The 18,965-nt window shown below is 37.9% G+C and overlaps 8 protein-coding genes across 8 annotated transcripts; 4 read left to right on the top strand and 4 right to left on the bottom strand.

The window, feature by feature from the left end:
* Nucleotides 1-168: 168 nt before the first annotated feature.
* On the top strand, nucleotides 169-773 carry BATDEDRAFT_25134 (uncharacterized protein; the record flags this gene model as incomplete). The annotated part of the gene is made up of 3 exons (XM_006678968.1): nucleotides 169-273; nucleotides 413-566; nucleotides 700-773. 3 exons carry the CDS (start codon nucleotides 169-171, stop codon nucleotides 771-773), a joined length of 333 nt encoding a protein of 110 aa, XP_006679031.1.
* Nucleotides 774-1,391: 618 nt separating this feature from the next.
* On the top strand, nucleotides 1,392-2,145 carry BATDEDRAFT_25133 (uncharacterized protein; the record flags this gene model as incomplete). The annotated part of the gene is made up of 3 exons (XM_006678967.1): nucleotides 1,392-1,451; nucleotides 1,649-1,815; nucleotides 1,968-2,145. The coding sequence occupies 3 exons, from the start codon at nucleotides 1,392-1,394 to the stop codon at nucleotides 2,143-2,145; spliced, it is 405 nt and encodes a 134-aa protein (XP_006679030.1).
* Nucleotides 2,146-2,214: 69 nt separating this feature from the next.
* BATDEDRAFT_88971 (uncharacterized protein) lies at nucleotides 2,215-2,977 on the bottom strand (the record flags this gene model as incomplete). Its single annotated transcript, XM_006679155.1, has 3 exons — nucleotides 2,215-2,658; nucleotides 2,740-2,820; nucleotides 2,927-2,977. The coding sequence occupies 3 exons, from the start codon at nucleotides 2,975-2,977 to the stop codon at nucleotides 2,215-2,217; spliced, it is 576 nt and encodes a 191-aa protein (XP_006679218.1).
* Nucleotides 2,978-3,744: 767 nt separating this feature from the next.
* On the bottom strand, nucleotides 3,745-4,896 carry BATDEDRAFT_88970 (uncharacterized protein; the record flags this gene model as incomplete). The annotated part of the gene is made up of 4 exons (XM_006679154.1): nucleotides 3,745-4,061; nucleotides 4,151-4,337; nucleotides 4,447-4,773; nucleotides 4,867-4,896. The coding sequence occupies 4 exons, from the start codon at nucleotides 4,894-4,896 to the stop codon at nucleotides 3,745-3,747; spliced, it is 861 nt and encodes a 286-aa protein (XP_006679217.1).
* A 500-nt stretch (nucleotides 4,897-5,396) lies between these two features.
* BATDEDRAFT_25130 (uncharacterized protein) lies at nucleotides 5,397-6,616 on the bottom strand (the record flags this gene model as incomplete). The annotated part of the gene is made up of 3 exons (XM_006678966.1): nucleotides 5,397-5,893; nucleotides 6,003-6,146; nucleotides 6,262-6,616. 3 exons carry the CDS (start codon nucleotides 6,614-6,616, stop codon nucleotides 5,397-5,399), a joined length of 996 nt encoding a protein of 331 aa, XP_006679029.1.
* Nucleotides 6,617-6,835: 219 nt separating this feature from the next.
* Nucleotides 6,836-9,094, top strand: BATDEDRAFT_35139 (uncharacterized protein). The gene is made up of 3 exons (XM_006679055.1): nucleotides 6,836-8,036; nucleotides 8,139-8,326; nucleotides 8,398-9,094. The coding sequence occupies exons 1-3, from the start codon at nucleotides 6,848-6,850 to the stop codon at nucleotides 9,061-9,063; spliced, it is 2,043 nt and encodes a 680-aa protein (XP_006679118.1). The 5' UTR covers nucleotides 6,836-6,847; the 3' UTR covers nucleotides 9,064-9,094.
* Nucleotides 9,095-9,281: 187 nt separating this feature from the next.
* On the top strand, nucleotides 9,282-16,605 carry BATDEDRAFT_25128 (uncharacterized protein; the record flags this gene model as incomplete). The annotated part of the gene is made up of 26 exons (XM_006678965.1): nucleotides 9,282-9,387; nucleotides 9,564-9,800; nucleotides 9,914-10,249; nucleotides 10,353-10,502; nucleotides 10,585-10,994; nucleotides 11,081-11,273; nucleotides 11,396-11,640; nucleotides 11,727-11,991; nucleotides 12,058-12,194; nucleotides 12,265-12,344; nucleotides 12,463-12,565; nucleotides 12,640-12,702; nucleotides 12,780-13,483; nucleotides 13,546-13,684; nucleotides 13,766-13,868; nucleotides 13,969-14,063; nucleotides 14,145-14,202; nucleotides 14,276-14,352; nucleotides 14,434-14,516; nucleotides 14,594-14,694; nucleotides 14,776-15,070; nucleotides 15,159-15,533; nucleotides 15,613-15,736; nucleotides 15,814-15,972; nucleotides 16,059-16,217; nucleotides 16,297-16,605. 26 exons carry the CDS (start codon nucleotides 9,282-9,284, stop codon nucleotides 16,603-16,605), a joined length of 5,106 nt encoding a protein of 1,701 aa, XP_006679028.1.
* Nucleotides 16,602-18,751, bottom strand: BATDEDRAFT_11317 (uncharacterized protein; the record flags this gene model as incomplete). Its single annotated transcript, XM_006678778.1, has 10 exons — nucleotides 16,602-16,746; nucleotides 16,855-17,165; nucleotides 17,239-17,331; nucleotides 17,406-17,494; nucleotides 17,556-17,635; nucleotides 17,723-17,842; nucleotides 17,924-18,038; nucleotides 18,118-18,234; nucleotides 18,344-18,450; nucleotides 18,552-18,751. 10 exons carry the CDS (start codon nucleotides 18,749-18,751, stop codon nucleotides 16,602-16,604), a joined length of 1,377 nt encoding a protein of 458 aa, XP_006678841.1.
* Nucleotides 18,752-18,965: the final 214 nt, after the last annotated feature.

The following is an 18,965-nucleotide window of genomic DNA, read 5'->3' as shown; positions in this document are numbered from 1 at the left end:
TGCTCAGCTTTTTCGGGATGACAACTAGCAGGCAAATTGAGTTGGAGCTCTTTCGTGTATAAAGATTGCGAGATTCAGATTTGGAAAATAGCTGGTCAATTTTGATCACGTGTTATGAGTCTGAAATATAGCATCAAATGGTCGAATTTGTTGACGATATTGCAAATTATGCTGGAGCTACAGGCAGAGGAAGAATTAAGGTCATTGAAAGAAAGTATACCGGCCCAAGTGGGGGTAATCGCTCTTAATCGTAAAAATGGTAGTTTACTTTTGGTACGATTAAAGTTGGCAGTGCCTATCATGTATCATCGATCAATTCAGACCAGTAGTGTTAATACCGCACAATGATTGTTTTATTATCTAGTAGCTCATCCATCCTTATATCAATGCTTTGTAATTCTATATTCAACAGGCTTCTGGAGAGTTTGAATCCAATCCATCTGAATCTGCCTTGCAAATATATGGACTCTTTACTGATTCACTACGTATCCTAGCCAAGGCAGACAAGGCGGAGACAAATGGCTTGTCCGATTCATTACCAGCTGATGTCTTGCACCGAATAGTTGGTATGTTTGGATTTTGACTATTCATTGAATTCATTTGTTTTTCCAATCGACTTGGTTTTCGAGGATTGAAAGCAGTCGAGATACAGTCCATGTTGGTTGCACAACTAATCTTTTGTTTCCATGATCCTTGCAGTTTCAAGCCCTACTCATAGCATTGTAATATCAGGAAATACACATATTGTCACAGCAGTTAAATCGCCATTGTGATTCTATTATGTAGGATATTTTTGCAGTTGCATGCAAATAGTCTTCAAATTGCATAATTTTACTCGAGTATTGTCAAATAAACTTCATGTGCTGATTGTCTTGAGCATTGTCTACTAAAAATTGATTTTAATTGGTATTCTCAACTCTTCAAATACAACACTCATCATATAACGCACACAATCAAATCACCCCTTTCTGCTCATTTGGCATAACCATGCATTGTATGATCACCAGGTTTGAATACAGATTCATGTATTGCAATTCATAACTGGGCTCAACTGTTTTGATTTTGTCAATACAACTCTAAAACCTCGTACGTTTGCATTCCAGTTCAAGAACGATGATTGCACATTTCCGTAATGCAACTGTTGTTTGCATGCAAGCATTAGAAAATCAGTAAACTTGTCAAGGAGTTCAAATTACACGGTATTTTGCAGTAGATTTTATAGAAACCATCATTTCATGATATTGACTGTTATACTTCGACTCGCTTAATATCACATCTGCGCAAGTACAGCTGTGAAATGGCCGAGTTGGAACAAGTGAAATTATCCACGTGATTTATTATTTGCTTTGGATAATTCTGTCCAGAATTGCCAACATAGCGACCAGTCCATCATGAGTGTTATTCCTAAAGAAGTCTTTGAAAAGGCAAGTACATGGCTACTGGGGGTTGCTGTTTTTATGATGCCATGGAATTCTACATGTTCATTCATGATAAATAAAGGCACTTGAATCAAGTGTCAACTTTATCAGCAGCACAGATGTATTGAGTGCCCAAGACATTGATATCAAAGCCGATATCCAAATAAGCGTTAGATTCATCTAAACTGGCCAATAATCATACTATTCTCTATTTAAAATACAATTTTTAGTATGCTATCGAATACCAAACCAAGATTGGCGAGACATCACGGCAGCTGGCTATGGTTCGAGGACAGCTTCAGGGTCGGGAGAGAGAGAAAAAACTAAGTGAGCTTACTGCTAAAGAACTTGAACCATTGGATAGCACTGTCTTGGCTTATCGATCTGTTGGGAGAATGTAAGACCATGATACTTTGTGTCTATATATTTCCTAATATCAAATTCATATTGTTGTGTCTATGCCAGCGGATCTACAATCTTAAAGTAGGAATAAGCTGTACTGACATGAACCTTGCTTGCACGAATACTACGGTATTTGAAATTAAACAGGTTCATTAAAGAAGATATTTCGATGCTTAAGGATGAGCTACATAAGAAATCAGCAAGTGCTTCAAAAGAAATTGTTGCCATGGAGCGCGCGGCAACTAAACTAGAGGGCGATCTCAAGGATACCGAACGTACATTGCAGGATCTTATCAAAAAGGTCATGAGTCAAGGCAAGGAGTAGTAATAAAAACAAGTCAACGGTCTGGACTATTTTATCGCTGTTGGCAGTCATAAAGAGCATATAGTTTTTTTACTGGGTTTCATTTGCTGATAGTTGTGATGATGTTTTGTCAAAATGAGGATTAACAGTCGAGTAAAGCATCATCAAACCCGGTTGGATGTGTGGATCTGGAGTGGTGTGCAAATCAATCCATTTGTACAGCTTATCAGCAAGATTTGCCCGCTCAAGCCCAACAGACACAATGCCTCGGTCCTCACATGCCAGCTGCAATTCCTCCATGGACAAGCCTTCTAAACCTTCAGACTTTAACAACATGTCATCCTCTTTAAGAAATTGAAAATGCTTTTTGAGCTTAGATTTTAGCATCCATGAAGGTCTCCAAGTAGAAAATCCCATGAGTTTCGAATATTGAACGAGTTGATCGTGCATCATGCCATGAATTTCAAAATGTTGAGGTTGAAATGCAGCCAAATGTTTAATTGTTTCTGGTTTAGTAAGTGACTCGGGCTCCAGCTAAATCAGTGCAGTTGGGTTAAAGATTTAATCAGCCAAACTCGTCACTTTTGTCAACTCATCACAAGATTGAAAGCTTACCACTTGTCCATTTAAAATACTAGTAATGGCATCTGCGGTGAGCTGATGGCGCACTTTCTTTAACTTCTCTCTCTTGGCAAGCTATTAACCAACACACATAAATTAGTATTTCAAGATTCAACCGAGACCAAATGCACGAGTCTATTTCAAACTAAACTGGTATATCCAAATGAAAATAAGATCTCACCAGTTGGTCAGGAAGGATGCATGTACTCGGGATAATGTCTGCACCACGCATTAAAAAAAACGGCAGCGTTTCTGGGATAAGGATGAGAACAATAAAAAACGGCATGATTCTTTTGATATCATCTGCATTGGTTTTGATCTATCATTGCAAAATGGAAATCCAGAAAGGGTTAGAAGCTGAGCCAATATAGCTAGATTCAAATACATGACAGTATTGCTATGCATTCCATAAAGTCAGAATGTGACTTGCCAGCATAAACTCCTTTCTCGAGTATTGGAATGGCTTGCGATGTTGCTGCTGCTTTAGATTCTTCACCTGTCGAGTGTGCTCGACTAAAAGTTTAGAGCCTTGATAGTAAGCAGAAGATATCCGTGATATTCCCTCCCAAAATGATCTAATACGATGTTGAATGGAAAGCTGCTTTTGCTCATTCGAGTGTATCGATAGCATTCTACTAGACTGGCTAAGAGCTGAATGACATATGAACACATTCAGTGTGGATTTTCGCAAGGTAAAATGGCTAAAAATATTTGTTTGTGCAAGTCTAAGCCTATGCAATGCCATGATTGATAAGTCCCGAGTCTATTGATGTGTTTTTTGAGGAAACTTGCAGTGTGGCCTTGCCTTCAACTTGTGATGGTAACAATTGAGAAGATCGCGAAACCAATAAAAATATTTGCTCAAATCTGAAACTGCAATTGGTTTCCAGAACTACAATTATTCAAGTCTGTAGATTTAATATTATCTTCAATTCTGAGTTGTTTTTAAACATCGTATAAATTGATTTCAGACAAAGCCAATTGTAAAAGTGTTTATATTTAAACCTTGCCAACTATAAATGATCCAACAATACGAACTTTTTGAGAAATTGCAGATATCTCAGCAATGGCTTCCTGTATGTTTGTATCATGGCTGCTTCCATCCACCTCAAAAGAATAGATATAGTGCCAAATATGTTCACCAGACGGTTTTGATTCGATTCTTTGAATTGTGATTTGTCTAGTAGTCAGTACTTGTAAAATATCCCCCAATGCCCTTGGATTCAATGAATCTACTGTAAGATACATCAAAGTCCTGACATTTCCTATTGATCGATCACCAGAATTCTCGATAACAAAAAATCTGGTCGTGTTTCCTAAAACAATCTCAACATATTGATCAGTTTAACCCTGTTATGCAGTAGACAACTCGGATACAACCACTATTCAGCTATGAATTTTTTACCTTCTAAATCTTCAATATTGCGATGAATGACATTCAGGCTGTATAAGCTTGAGCAAACTTCACTACATATAGCTGCTGCTCCGAGCTCAGATGCAGCCTGTTTCGCGGCTGCTGAGGATGACGAGGTACTAATTTGCTCAGCATTTGGTAGATTGGAACTCAGCCATTTGGCGCACTGCCCAAGTGCCTGCATATTCAGCGATAATGGGAAATACAATCTCCTTGTTAGAGCTCTACACGCTTTAATATGCCAGCATCTGGATTGCTAGTTTTAAAACAATATTTCAAACTTGTACCTGTGGATGGCTATACACTTTCTTGATTGTGGCCATAGCTGAGTTGGACAAGAGAGAATGGTGAACGATGAGCATTTCTTCAGCAGTTGCAACCAACGAAGAGTCTGATGGAAGATGCCAGAATGAATCTAATGTCTGCTGAACAGTCCCAAAACTCGAGTTTTCGTAAGGAACCAGACCATATGGCACTGCACAGCTACTAACTGCTTCAAAAACTTTATCAATGGTTGATTGCTCATGGTATATTGCATCTGATCCAAATTTTTTCAATGCAGCTTGATGGGAATATGATCCCAATGGACCAAGAAATGCAACTGCTGGAATTTCCTAAATTGAATTACAGTATGCATTAGTGTCTGAAATAAGCTAGCTTCTGCATATATTTGTAGGTTTTGATACTGTATGTTTTAAACTACATACATATGCCTTTTCCTTCACCAAATCGTTCATGTTTCAAAGTTACAGGTTAGAATGGGCAAAATGACGGCTTTACGTAAAACGGAACCCTAAATAAGGGAGCCAAAGTAGATAATAAACGGCCAGCTTCATCAAATGAGTGGTGTCAGATTTGCTGAATATTGTTTTTAAACTCTTTAGTTGATTAGTCTTTCTCGTGGTGATTGGCATGGAAACAATAGTTGCATTTTTGATATCTGCCATCACCGGTTTGAACTAGAACGCGAATGTATGAGATTAGAATACAACAAAATGAGTTTATAAAGTTGCATTGACAGCATCCAAACAGTCGAGCTCAATGTCTGGATTGCAATACATGAATCTGATAATCGTACAATTTATACTGTCAAATGAGCAAAAAGGGATGTCTATTGAATAAGCAGTACAGTCAATTTGCAATAGGAGAGCATAACGAATATTTAATCCTTGTTTATTCTAGAGCAAAATAGACAGCATGTGTCCTATTTACGTGAATACGGCGTAGATGGCAATAGTCATGCTTGTGTTGAATTTTTGCTGGTGATTATAGGCAAGACTGAAGTAGTGATGGACAGGATGCGAGTATGACGATTAAATTGTGCACCAGCCTCGTCAATATCAACACTAAATGGTAAGGGGATATCCAATTTGTACTTTAAACCATCCGCAAAAATCAATCGATCCGATTCAATATCTAGTTCGGATTTGGAAATTGTCTCGAGCAGTGGGAGCTGCACTTGAATGACTATATACTCGGGATGGCCGACCGCTGGCTCAAAAATAAAGGTGTGAATGGGCACGTTGGCTGTGTCTTTAGTTGCGGTTTTGTTGACAGTTTTTGTTGTTTTGATAGGGGATAGTGCTGTCAATGAAGATGGATCAGTAGATAAGCTGTTGCTTTCTTCATCGTTGCTTTTGGAGGACTCCATCTCGGAAATAAATGGTTTACGATACTTTCGTACAGTATGGCGAACAAGTTTTCCTTTTGTGCGCATCTTAGGAAACGAGAAATCTATCATTATCATTTTGAAACGATACATTTAGAGCCAATTAATATGGAGAAAGTACTCGAGAATTGAGGCATGCAAACTGTCGTAATGAGCTAGATTACACAAGACTACCTTCAGAGAGCTTTAGTTTATGCTTTTGTTCAATCCATGCAATTGCCATGAGAACAAGAAACGAACAAAAGTATTCATCTTTGCGAGTGCGGGCAAATGGAGCCGAGTTAACGCAGACATCAAACACAATACAGACGTGACCACCTTGATATAGATCGACATGCACATATTAGACATTAGAGTTAATGCACTTTGCATGCATATCTTTAACTTGTCAATCGCAAATACATGCAGGATCAGGACGTAGATTATAAACTACCTTTGTCAATGTCAGATCTAGGAGAGGAGAGACTAAGCGGGATGCGGTAGGAGGACGAATCCATGTTGGCAACAACGTTTTTCAGTTCCTCGTCTGAGATGGGTGGAGGCTGCGGAATTTCAGAACTATGGCATATATTGACAAAAACCTTCATATCCAGAGGGTAGTCATCAGTAGCTTCCAAAGTTTTGGTCTTGAAGACAAATCCAGGAAGAGCATCAACATCCATGTAGTCCTTTCCCTTGCGCTGCTCATGCATTAGTTGCTCATTCTGTTGCTGAGAGGCCATGCGCTGAGCAAACTCCTGAACCAGAGTCTCTAGCTCTGGATCTTGGTCGTAGACCGCCTTTGCCATGAAATTGTCGGTAATAGGCAGTGCGATTCTTCCAGGCTTGAATAGATGGATTCACAAGATTAATAAGAGTGCTGACAGATATTTAAAACAGTAGCAATAGAAGAGCGTACCTCCATTGTCCTGAGTCGTACTATGGACCAGAGTTATGACCAAAGAAATAATAATTATTGGGAAAAGTTGGAGTAAACCTCGAGTTACACCCACCGCCAACAGTGATACCGTCCATAGTCGATGCTGTCTCGCATCTGGAGACTTACTCTCCGCCCCATCAACAGCAATTCCTTGGTTTCAACCCATTACAAGTCCTTGGTTTCTGCCAATTACTTCAAAATGACTTGGACGGCTCCTTTTAGTATCTTTTCTATGTGGTCTGGAACCACTGCCGAAAAGCCCATACAGGATGCCCAGGATGCCCAGAATAGTTCTATTGCCAAAAGTAATGACAAGATATCGCATTTAGACTGTACTCGTCCATCCTCCACTCACTCCAGTGAATCCTCAGATTCATCCATCGAGCTTACAAAGCTACAGGATACTTCTGTCTTGCAGTCGGATCCATTGGTTGATAGTACACATGATCAGCATAACAAAGATGATGTCAAGGAGGGTGTTTTGTCTGCAATTCCAGATAAGCTCGATGATGATCTTTTGCAGTCTATTGACAAGGCAGCAAAACAACTGCCATCATCACAATCCATCTCGCATCCTGAATCAAATCAGGCTCAAGATGATCATAAACATCACTCCACCTCCACACCAGACTTGTCTATTCTCCGTAAACCTCGTGTTTTTTTTAGTTCTCGCAATCGTGTCTTGCCTTCATATGAAGAAGAGTTGGAGGCAGACAACACTGTCGTTCGCGAAAGTAATCCTCGCTGGTTCTATATGCGGACACTGCATTGGCTCAATTCATGGTATCACACCATAATGGGTCACACTGATGAGCCTCGTTCTTCTGGAATTCTCACTAGTGCTATAGATCGACTAACTCGCACTCCATATGATATTGAACGTGTTGCCATCATTGGTGTTCATGGTTGGTTTCCAGGTAGGCTTCTTCAGCGTGTTGTTGGTGAGCCTACCGGTACATCAACCCATTTTGCTCAAAAAATGGCATTTGCATGTAAAAACTTTTTTTATGATCGTTATGGCATTAATCTACCACTGGACAACATGACTGTTATTCCATTGGAGGGTGAGGGAAAAGTAAAAGACCGTGTCGAGCTGCTTTATGATCAACTCACGGATCCAGCAAAAAAATGGATTGATGCAATTAGAAGTGCTGATCTTGTGTTGGTGTCTGCTCATAGTCAAGGCACACCCGTAGCAACTATGCTGGTGGCTAGACTAATCGAACAAGGCATTCTTGATCCCAGAAAACAACGAACTGGAATTTTAGCAATGGCCGGTATTAGTCATGGTATGTGCTTGCTTGGCTATAATTAAAATGTAAAGCCTGAGCTATTTTTATCATCCGTGTCTTATGTGCTTTTAAACTCTCACACTGACTACTTTATTGTAGGTCCATATCCAACTCTCAAATCAAGTCTAATAGTAAAATATGTCGAATCTGATCCAGCCCGCCAATTATTTGAATTCAACGATCCAGACTCTTCGATATCACGAGAATACTACCAGGCTGCATACAAAGTACTGTCGGCTGGTGCCCGTTTTATTGCTGTTGGGAGTTGGTATGATCAGGCAGTGCCAGTAAGTATCTTTTTTAAATTCTTGTCTGGGTTACAATTAAATCACAGTCTAATTTTTTCAAAAAACTACAGTTATATTCTGCTACTCTGCATGGATTGCATCACCCAAATATATATCGAGCGCTGTATATAGATGCTGCAGACTACCAACCAGATTTCCTAAGCCACCTTGTTGTATTTGCTCTGAAACTTCGTAATGCAGGATTGCTTGATCACGGTCTTATTGTATATCTATCCGATGTTTTGGCTGGAAATATTTATGGATTTGGCACTCAAGGCCATTACGCGATCTATGAAGAGGAAAACACATATACCGTTGCAGTGGCATGGACCATGGGCACCCGACAAAATTGGTCTCGTCCTGCCTTGGGACACCTAAGTTCATCTGCACAGCCTTTTGGCATAGACTCGAGTTCCATCCGACTTTTTCAACCGCCCAAACAACAACAAATACAGTCAGAATCATTGAAAGATTGTGACGCTTCTACTTTGACCACTCCTACATCTTACGAGTCTATTCTGCTAAGCCCACCATTTCAAGCACCTCAGAAGATCAACCCATACCACTTGCCATGGATTATGGCAAAATTGACTTCTGACCCAAAGATTGCAGCTAATGCGAAGCTATCAAGTGATCTCGACAATATTATTGTATTATTTGACTCTTGGGATGTAGGTAGTAGTCGGAGTCTAAAAGATGTGAAATACAGATTAGAGCCTCTCAAGTCTAAACTGTAATCATTTACGTCGAATAAACTATGGATACAATATTTTGATTATGTGAATCCATTGGTACTGTAGAATTTAGAGTTTTTGTTTTCAATATAGCCAATAAAGAAACTACTTGGTATCAAAGCAGTGAAATAAAGCAGACTTGTTTTGAATTCAGACTTATAAACGTGTTTTATGAACATTATTCAAGTTGAACTTGTATGCCTCCACTGCTACATACAGCCATGCCAGATGAAAGAAGATTTGAACGCCTATTGAAAAAAGTCAAGCCTTTTCTGGATGAAAAACAAAAGGCTAAACTTCGTATAAAGAGTCTCTTGGTATTTTTGGGTAGGTAGCTTTTATATCTACAGAGTCTCGAGCATTTCTAGTTGCAAGTGCATTAGTTTGTTCAGCCCATATCAAATCCATAAAGAAAATTCGTACCTACATGAAATCATTTGAAAAACAATGTCCACCTCACCAACATGTACATTTTATATTACCATCCAATTTATTTTGACTAGAGGGAGCAACAGAATCTGACCAGAAACAGTTTTTTCAAGAGCATGACCATACTATATACAATGTTACGCTCGAGTATTTATTCTATCGTATAGCGCGTATAACTGAAAAAACCGAACGCACTTACACCCCGACAAGCAAGGACGTCGTCGATCTGCATGAGATATTTACTGTACTTTCAAAAATCATCCAGCTAATTAGTTTTAACCCTCTCCCTTCCTGGGCTACATGCAGCTTGAGTATGTGATGGACTGAATATTGCATTTTTGTAAAAATGGAGGTTTTAAAGCAGTAGATGCTGTATCAAGGTAGGCTAGCATAAGCAGCTAACTAGTTATAATTTATAAAATAGATGAAGTATTTGAAATTCTATTAGCCACAGGAAACCATCAACGATTGCGCGTAGATGGTTTTCGCTTATTGCTTCAGTACTTGTCCATCCATCAAACCGATCAGATTGATGAGTATGTTCAGTTATACTTTAATACAATCCAACTAGATCTATTTGAATCTGCCTTGTTGCCAACCGGAACTTTGAAGCCCATTCCATCACGAGAAAACGAATTGTCTCCGCATTTTAAACTGGAGGCTCCGCCTGCATGGGTTGGAAAAGAACGCGGGCTACTGTTACAAAAGCCTATTAAAGTGATCAAAAAAAATGTAAATGATGTAGATTCAAGTCTATCAGGTATTTATACAGTATAATTGAATATTTTGTTTGAAATGTCCAGCATTCTGCCAATTAGACGACACCTGATCATAACTTATTGCTATACTTGCCATCAATACAGGGCAAGCCATCTTATTATCCTGTCCAAATGACACAATTTTATATCCAGCCACATCCGTTACAAAAACCGACCAATGCGAACTTATTGATGAGATTCTTCAAAACATTTTGAATCTGTCAGTTGTGTTGGCATGTTCCACTCCACAATCAGGTACCCTAAATCTCAGTACTATCTTTGATGTCGCGCTTGTATATATCTGCTATCTAATATGTTATTAACACAAAATTTCCAGGATATTCTTCAAAGACTCTTACCAACGCCATTAGTAGCGAACTTGGTTCAAAAATAACAACCATGTGGACTATTTTTCGAAAAACCTATCTTCGGATCCTTTTTCCAAGTGTAAGTCGCTACGTGGGTATAGAAATTGGCAACAATCAAGGATTCGAGTGCTGCCCACCACAAATCCTTCAAGTACTGGTCAGATTTATTGTCCGAACTTTGTGTGCAAATTTTACTGTAAGCCCAACTACTCCTCCGCACGAATTTGCTGCTATTATTATTACAAGAGTGATTCTTGCAAGTGATGGTAGTCGCGAAACAGTACAAGAAATCATCAAGCAAGCTCTTCATTTGCCTATTTCACATTATAAAACAAGCGAATTAGCTTTATTTGTGATTGCTACATGGCTTTCTTTATCGGTAAACCTTTTAGTTGTTGAATGTGATTTGTACACAGCTCACATGCACGCCTTTAGACTAATGTTTGCCTTCACATTCAATACTAGCCAGAGTATAATTTAATGGGATCAACTTCATTTTCAGTTTTTGATTTGGATCAAAAAGTAGATGAAGATGCAGACGAAGTCGCTCATAACAAAGAAAAACTGTCCAACGAGAGTCTGCGACGATACATTCAAAATATTCAGCGTGTGTTTTTTCAAAAGTCGCAAGTGCCTGGAGAACAACAAAATCAGGCAAGTTTTTTGGATTGTTTCATAATTATACATATTATTTTCTGGTACAATCACTTACAAGATTTTTATGATTTCAGATCTCGTTATATCAAGATGCATTTGATATATATCGATCCATTGCAACAGAGTCATTTGCAACTCTGGAAACAAAGACATGGCAGCTACTTATGCAAACTTTGCTCGAGATTCAAGAAAAACTGCTTTCGAATCTAAATATAATGAATACGGAAACCTCATTGGTGCATACTCTTGCAGAAGTATTATTGATTGTGTGGATCCGAAGTCGTTCAACTGATGAAACACTGTGGAAACAATTACGAAACAGTATTGTTAAATGCACAGTTTGGTCTGAATATGTCAAGGAATGGGCGGTAAGTTATATAGTTGAGCCAAGTATTTATACTTTAACCCAATCTTTTCCGCCTATTTGTTTATTAACCATTACGTGGAATCCTAGAATATTACAATCAAATTTACTCATGTCATGGCAGACAAGGTTTATGATTTTGATGTTCAATCGGGAGTAAATCGCCTAGTCAGTACTGAAAAAGAGTTTACTAAACTTCGTGGTCATCGCAAGACAATCGGCACAGGAAAAAACGCTAGGGATGCCTCTATCATGTCTATTATCATGGGATCAACAACTACTTATATAGCTGAACTCGGGCATGCTCCAATAATGAGCAAATCATATCCATGGCGAGATGCTTCTATTTCAAAAGGTAATGCATTTTATAGGATGAGCAAATTTTAAATACTGCTGTAAAAATTAATCGAGTATTTTCTAGATTCTCGGTTTTTGGATAAATTAGCCATACCGCCTGCATCACCTATTCTGGATCGCACAAAACGAGAAAAAATGCATATTTACGAATCAAGTGATTTTTCAAATTCATCAACCAAAGAATCATCTTCAAATGCCATGGTAACTTAAATACAGTGTTATATGATGCTTGTTTAATTATAAAAGACTGATTAGAATTATTCTATTATAGTACAAGTATCTTCGTGAAAAAGTTGTCCAGTATTCTGGAAATCCTGATTGCAACTTGTATGAGCCAGTAAACGATGACGAGTAAGTTTTACTGTTCATCACAAACATGAAATACGCCATCAGTTGTAAATTGACTTCAATTGCTTAGGAGCCTCGAGTGTTGTATAGTTAAACAGCACAAATCACATACTTTATCAAGCACGTTTGGTTCATTAAAAGATATCGAGTTTTTGAACGCAGAGAATTCACTCTGGATCTGGAAAAGCATTCTTTGTACACTTGGACGAATTAATGAAATCAAGGTATTTCAAACGACTTTTAATGTTTCAAGCTTGGACAGATTCTAGTATTACAGTACTAACTGCTTTGACTGTAGATTCCTGCAATTCATTTTGATGCCATTTCCTGTTTTGTTCAAGTCTGGGATACTCTTAACAAGGTATTTTTTATTCAACTATGCATAGAATCGAGTGTCAGATAACCTAATATTATTCAAAATCCAACACGAGTATTTAGATTCGCCAAAGTCAAAAATTCGACAACATGAATATGCCAAGTTTGTTTGATTTTGCGCCAATTATTTTTAGTAGCGCAGATCTACCTATAGAGTTTATTGACTCGATTGTTGTAGCTGTTGGCTGTATTTCCAGAATGATGTGCAAACGACACGATCAAGAGTTTTCTGAAGAGTACTACACTCATTACTACAGAATATTGGAAAAATGGCTTTCAAGTAAACATATTCCTGTTATTAATTCAATTCTGCTCAACACTCAGCGTATTTTTTGCTTGTCGTTGCCCGGTGCGCTGTTTCTTATTCCTAGTTTTATCAAGGCAATCAATTACATAACCACGCAGCATAATTTGTCTGATGAAGTTGCCACTGCAAGTATTCAAATATTGTCATCATTGGTATGTGTGAAAAGCAGCAGCCCTACTTTTGAAAATAAAGTTTCAACAAGCTGTTTCAATGGTAGCGAGTATCCAGCAGACACACCCGTTGCTCTTAAAGGACGGCTGTCAGATATTTCGCCTAGCACTCTAAAGCCCAATCTTAGTTTTTCAAACTTTTCTACAGTTAAAGAAAATTTATTGGATCTTGCCGTTAAAATTTTGACTACTTACACAGTGAAATTAGAGGAGTCCAAGATTGGATTTATGGAGCAGATTATTTGGTCGCTGGGCGTTATGGCATTTGAGGAGTGTTTGGTTTCCGCAGAGTATGTATCTTTGCTATATCCCAATCAATTGATACTTGCACTTATACCATGTGATTTTTTAGAGCCAATGTATCTATTGTTTATAACTGCATTGGAGTTTTGTTGGATAATATTTCCTTGCGCGATCCACGTTTGGCTCGAGCTGCGATTGATTGTCTTACACTGTTTGCACATAGCTATGAAACACTTCAGCTGGATAGAGTACGACTATACATTGAATGGCCAACCTACTTTGAATTGAATTATACTTTAAAATTCTAATATATCTGTGAATATGAATAGGAGCTAGTGCATCAAATCATTGATCGATTGGTGATTGGCATTTCGGAAAATATGCAATTTGATGAAAAGACACGGAAACAGGCATCAGTTGTCAACTCGGCAGGTAAACATTATTTTATAAAGTAGAATAGAATAGAGTAGCATATTGACCATTTTGACATGATTTCCAGCCATCATTGTATCAATGTTGTTTCGTTGCCTAGTCGATTGGCTCAGCTGCACTCCAAAAACGGTCATGACAAATCCCAATATTGCCTTGCGTGTATCCGAAGTCATAGAGGAAGCTATTCATATTTCAGTAATTCACGCCTTTATCTTGTTTTGTAGCTTCAAACATATCATGTTTAAGCAAGCAAAATACTAACTTTTGCTCAACTAGTGTATTGGCGTTGATGCACAGCAGTCGCATAGTACAGTACGATCCAACTCTACTGATGGTAAATCACATGAAATGTAAACAGCTGTGAGTATGTTGAATTTATACTAACATTTCAATGTATACCCGTACAGATGGTGCACTAAATCCCGAGCTCCGTGATAGTTCTTCAATCGAAAAAGAAATCATTTCTTCATTCAGGGCAATTCGGGTATAGAAAATTGTATATAAATAATTTGAATTTGAGATTATATGTTAAAGCCATTGCATTTTAACCTTGATGAAACAACAGTCTTGTGCCGAAAATGCCATGATGCATCTCCTTCATCATACAGATAATTTTGCGCCAATTAATGGACCGGCAATGATGAGCTCGTAAGTATCACTTGATATTGTATTTGATCAAAAAGTATTCAAGATTTAGTTGATTTTACAATATAAGCTTTATTTAGGCATATTTCCGAACCGCATTATGAAGAAACCAATAATCACAGTATACAAACCTTTACTTACAATGACAATTTCATTATTTCATTTGTTGATATTGAACAAGGTATAACTTGATTTGTGATTATAAACATGATTTTATTTAAACTATGCATCATGTTAATGCTGTATTGCACTTTTACGACAGGCTCACGATGTCGCATCATTATGCGCAATTGCACTGGAAAATATGTTTGGGACACTCACCCATTTTATAAATCCATCAGCGAAGTTGAACCAACCGACAGCACAGCAATACCGTACGCTCCAATGGTTCAGACACCGCTTGGTTCGGCTGCCAAGTTTAAGTTTAATGATGATGTCATTTTTGCGCAAGAACCTTTTGATATAAAAGAATATGATTCGGATTCTGAAAGCGAAGAAATTTCACCAAAAAACAGTAATATGTTTGTTCCGGATGTGCTCGAACAGTTACTGAAACGGTAAGAGTTTATTATGGATTGTATTGCAAAGCTGAGTATCAACATCTAGCATGATTTAAACATCAATCTCGTGAATAACATTGCTTAGAATTGGAGACCAACATGCCGATTGTCTTTTGGAAAATCAGCCTGAAACACTCAACACTCCATCCAATACACTGTTGCAGGGCCGTGCTGAATTATCAGAAATCATTATAGCAATAAAACGGCAAGTTCAGGATGAAACAGCACGATCCAAACAGCCAAATAGATTTCCAAAAGATGCGAAAGCCAGTTATAAAGACTACATTCGTGCTTCTCCCTTGATATACAAAGAAAGCCCTTCAATTTTGCAGTGTTCACGACTACTGCTGAGCCATATGGGGTTGCTGACTTTTGACTATACGAAAACAGGTGATCTACATCTACTTTCAAAAACCCCAAGTTTAGCCCGAGATATCAAAGGATTAGATCGAAAATATTCGTAAGTAGACCAACATTTATAGAATTTAAAATTGAGTTTTTAGTTGACATGGTAAATATGTTTACATTTGTCTACATAGTCGAGATGTAGCCAAAGTAGCAGTTATATATGTTGCTCCAGGAGAAGAAGATGAATATTCTATATTTAGAAATAATTGTGGGAGTCCCGAATACAATGACTTTGTATCTAGTTTGGGCTGGAAGGTGTGGTATTTAAATTCACAATCGCTATGTACAAATGCAAATTTAAAGCGCTTACCAATACACATATTTTGGTCCAGGTGGATTTGGCAAAGCATCCTGGATATCTTGGTGGTTTAGAACGAAGCATGGTAAATGGTGGTGTGGCTACCTATTTCTGTACCTCCACATTAGAGATCATGTTCCATGATGTCACCAAAATGCCAACAGATTCAGCCGACCCCAAACAATTGAAAAAGGTGATGATGCATCTCTTTGAATGTCACTGATTTAATCAAACCAAATCCTAATGTTTAAATTTCCTATTTCAACTGTCAATTAATAGAAACGGCATATTGGAAATGACCACGTTCATGTAATCTGGAATGAGCACTATCGCGATTACAAATGGGATACAATTGGTGGCGACTTTGGGAATGCACAAATTGCCATCACCCCATTACCTAATGGCATGTATGCCGTTGATACATACCGAGATAGTTCTGTGAGTCAATTATACGATGTTTTGCTAAAAGAGTATTGACTTGTACATGGATTCTAATTTAAATGGCTCAATTATTTAGGTTGAGCCGTTTGGACCACTTCAGAGCCAAATGGTTGTTTCAAAAATTGCCTTGGGCCCATTAGTACGATCCACAGCATATAGTGCATACCGTGCTGCACTTCATTCTGGAACTGGAAAAGACATTCTTGAACAGCATCCATTCTCATCTCGCAAAGAAACAATTGGCATAATTTCATCGCGTCATAAGGTTGCAAACTGGACCTACGAAAAACTCATGGATCAAATCTTTACAAATGGCCGAGAGTCAAAGCAGTATTCAAGCAACACCAGATCGTCTGATGCACCGATATTGATAAATGAGTGTTAATATATATTGCTTTTTCGCTTCATTTGGTCAATGAAATAAAGTATGGCCATGGAAGTTATTGCAGAAAGAAAGAAGATGACATCAAACCAATGCAAATAAAAATTAAACTCAACGTTCCCAAAAATAGTTTCTATGCGAGCCCTAAATCAGCACCATAAGATATGCATTTGAAAAATACTTGGATCAATAAGAATGCCATTTGAAATGTAGATTAAACACGAGCAAATAATGACAGTTAAATTTGTGCACCTTTGCTGGACAGGCAAGTTAACACGAAGCATTAATACAACACTTAAAAAATAAAATCCCATTGTATGTGCCATGAACAAAATAATACTAGTTTGAGAAATTGAGCTAGAAAAAGCAACCGAGACTTTGGCAAATTGTACCAGCAATCCTCGCACAGAAACAATAACCAACACGCCAAGTAGCAAAAAGGAAATGTCCTTTGCCCACAAATTAACATCCAATTCTATGCCAACATTATGCACTAAAATATCTAGAGTTCTCGTAACTGGATCTGTTTCTCCCTGTCGACGAAACATAATGTTTACAGCAGCCTAAATCATTATGAAATAATTGGGGTTAAAATGAGACAGCATAGAGGTATGGAATGGCAGATCAAAGACTTACCATGATGGTTTTGAATATACAATATACAGAAAATATATATCCAAAAATGTTGTTAAACACGCCCCTGAGCGTTTTTGCTTCTTTTAATCGTTCCTGTTGAAAAGTTTATTCAACCAAGGTTATTTATATGCATACTTGTAACACAATGATACCTTCAATCGTATTACCTTGTCCACTAGCAAATCATCTAAATCCATAAATAAACTATCAAGCATCAACTCCTGGGCTTCAATCTCGGACTTCATTGTGGCAATATCTTGAATCAATCACCAAATAAAATATGTTTTAAATTAGTATCCAATTATCATTTTCTCGACTAGTTTCCATAATACTATACCCGTTGTTCCAAACTGGCTTATTCTGGAAGTAACTGATGAAAATATGTTGCCCAAAAACCCTTTAGATACATCTGGTACAGATTTAGAAGTCTAAACAATGTTCGAGTTAAATATCTAAAAGTAATTGATTTAAGATCTACGCACACATTGCACTTACCATATTGGATTGCTCAGTCTGCATCAGCCGTCTTTTCTTGTCCAAAGTGATTTCCACGGTCTGAATAAGGCGACTTTCTGCCTTTTGAATATCGCTATCTGTGACAGTTCTAAAATACAATGCAAGTAGTTGTAAAATTAAATCTGGGCTTTACTCCGTAGTGATAAATACCAACACTAAATATATCTACCTTAAAAATATAGACAGATTTGTGTAGGGGTTGTTGACAGCACCAAACCCCGAGAGGAGAGCCATCAAAGTCACTCCCACTACTCCAACACGTCCGATTAAATGAGAAACAAGACCTCCGACTACAATAAAAATTAGCAATGACAGTCAAATGCAGGATCTAATCATGTAATAATATACGTGTCATTATCTTACTGGCAGTGTCTTGGGATCCTAGTGAGGACTGGGAATGAACATCGATTCTCCAAAATACAAAGATAAAGCTGCAATATCCTACCGCGGTAAGCTGTAATGCATTTCGTCGAATCACAGCTAGACATGGTAAATATGAGGCATATAGTCGACAAGTAGACCAGAGTTGACATAAAATTGGTAAATTATATTAAAACAATAATATTTCTGATCTGAAATTATAGTTTACCATGGTGTGAATTTGAAGCAAGCACCATAATCTGATACATTGGCAATAAAATAAGAACGTTTGCAAGGCTTGCATATAAATTCAATTTCCAAAAAATAAGTCGAGCCCTAATCACACCAGATCCAAGCCATTAGAGTGATGAGTCGATGGATTTGAGCATGAATAACTAGTATTGTCAAGCATACAGACTTGATTATCAGTGACATACTCGACGGAAAATGTATCTCTAACCTCCAAAATCACAAGCAACAGAAGCGCACATGAACTTGAAAACATGAGTGAAAATAATGTGCGAGTAGGTATATTGACTGTAGAAGCAGCATGCAAGATCCAATCCAGAACAAGCTGCCATCCGGCAATAAAGAAGATGGCAAGACACGCCAATAAAAACAAAAGACTAGAAAGCATGTTTTTATACAAAACTATACGCTATGCTTAAACTGATTGCTACGAAATCGGCTTGAATGGACTGAACAATTCACCAGCAAGAGAGTTGCATTCAAGGCAAAGCAGATGGAATTCGACTTTGCAAACTGGAGATTCGATCACGTGAGTATATTCGATAAATGTCAAATTGCAGATTTTGCAATTTAGCATTTATTCAGCAATCCGGTTCTTGGCT

This window comes from Batrachochytrium dendrobatidis, assembly GCF_000203795.2.
Source record: "Batrachochytrium dendrobatidis JAM81 unplaced genomic scaffold BATDEscaffold_6, whole genome shotgun sequence".
Lineage (NCBI taxonomy): Eukaryota > Fungi > Chytridiomycota > Chytridiomycetes > Rhizophydiales > Batrachochytrium > Batrachochytrium dendrobatidis.
The sequence above is the reverse complement of the archived record's forward strand: the minus strand, read 5'-3'. Positions and strand labels throughout refer to the sequence as shown.

Excerpts from the sequence above, each read along its gene's own strand:
- BATDEDRAFT_35139 (XM_006679055.1), top strand. The coding sequence starts at position 6,848 with ATGCTGTCTCGCATCTGGAGACTTACTCTCCGCCCCATCAACAGCAAT. Across the intron at positions 8,037-8,138 it reads AATGGCCGGTATTAGTCATG|GTCCATATCCAACTCTCAAA; the intron begins GTATGTGCTTGC and ends ACTTTATTGTAG. Across the intron at positions 8,327-8,397 it reads GGTATGATCAGGCAGTGCCA|TTATATTCTGCTACTCTGCA; the intron begins GTAAGTATCTTT and ends AAAAAACTACAG.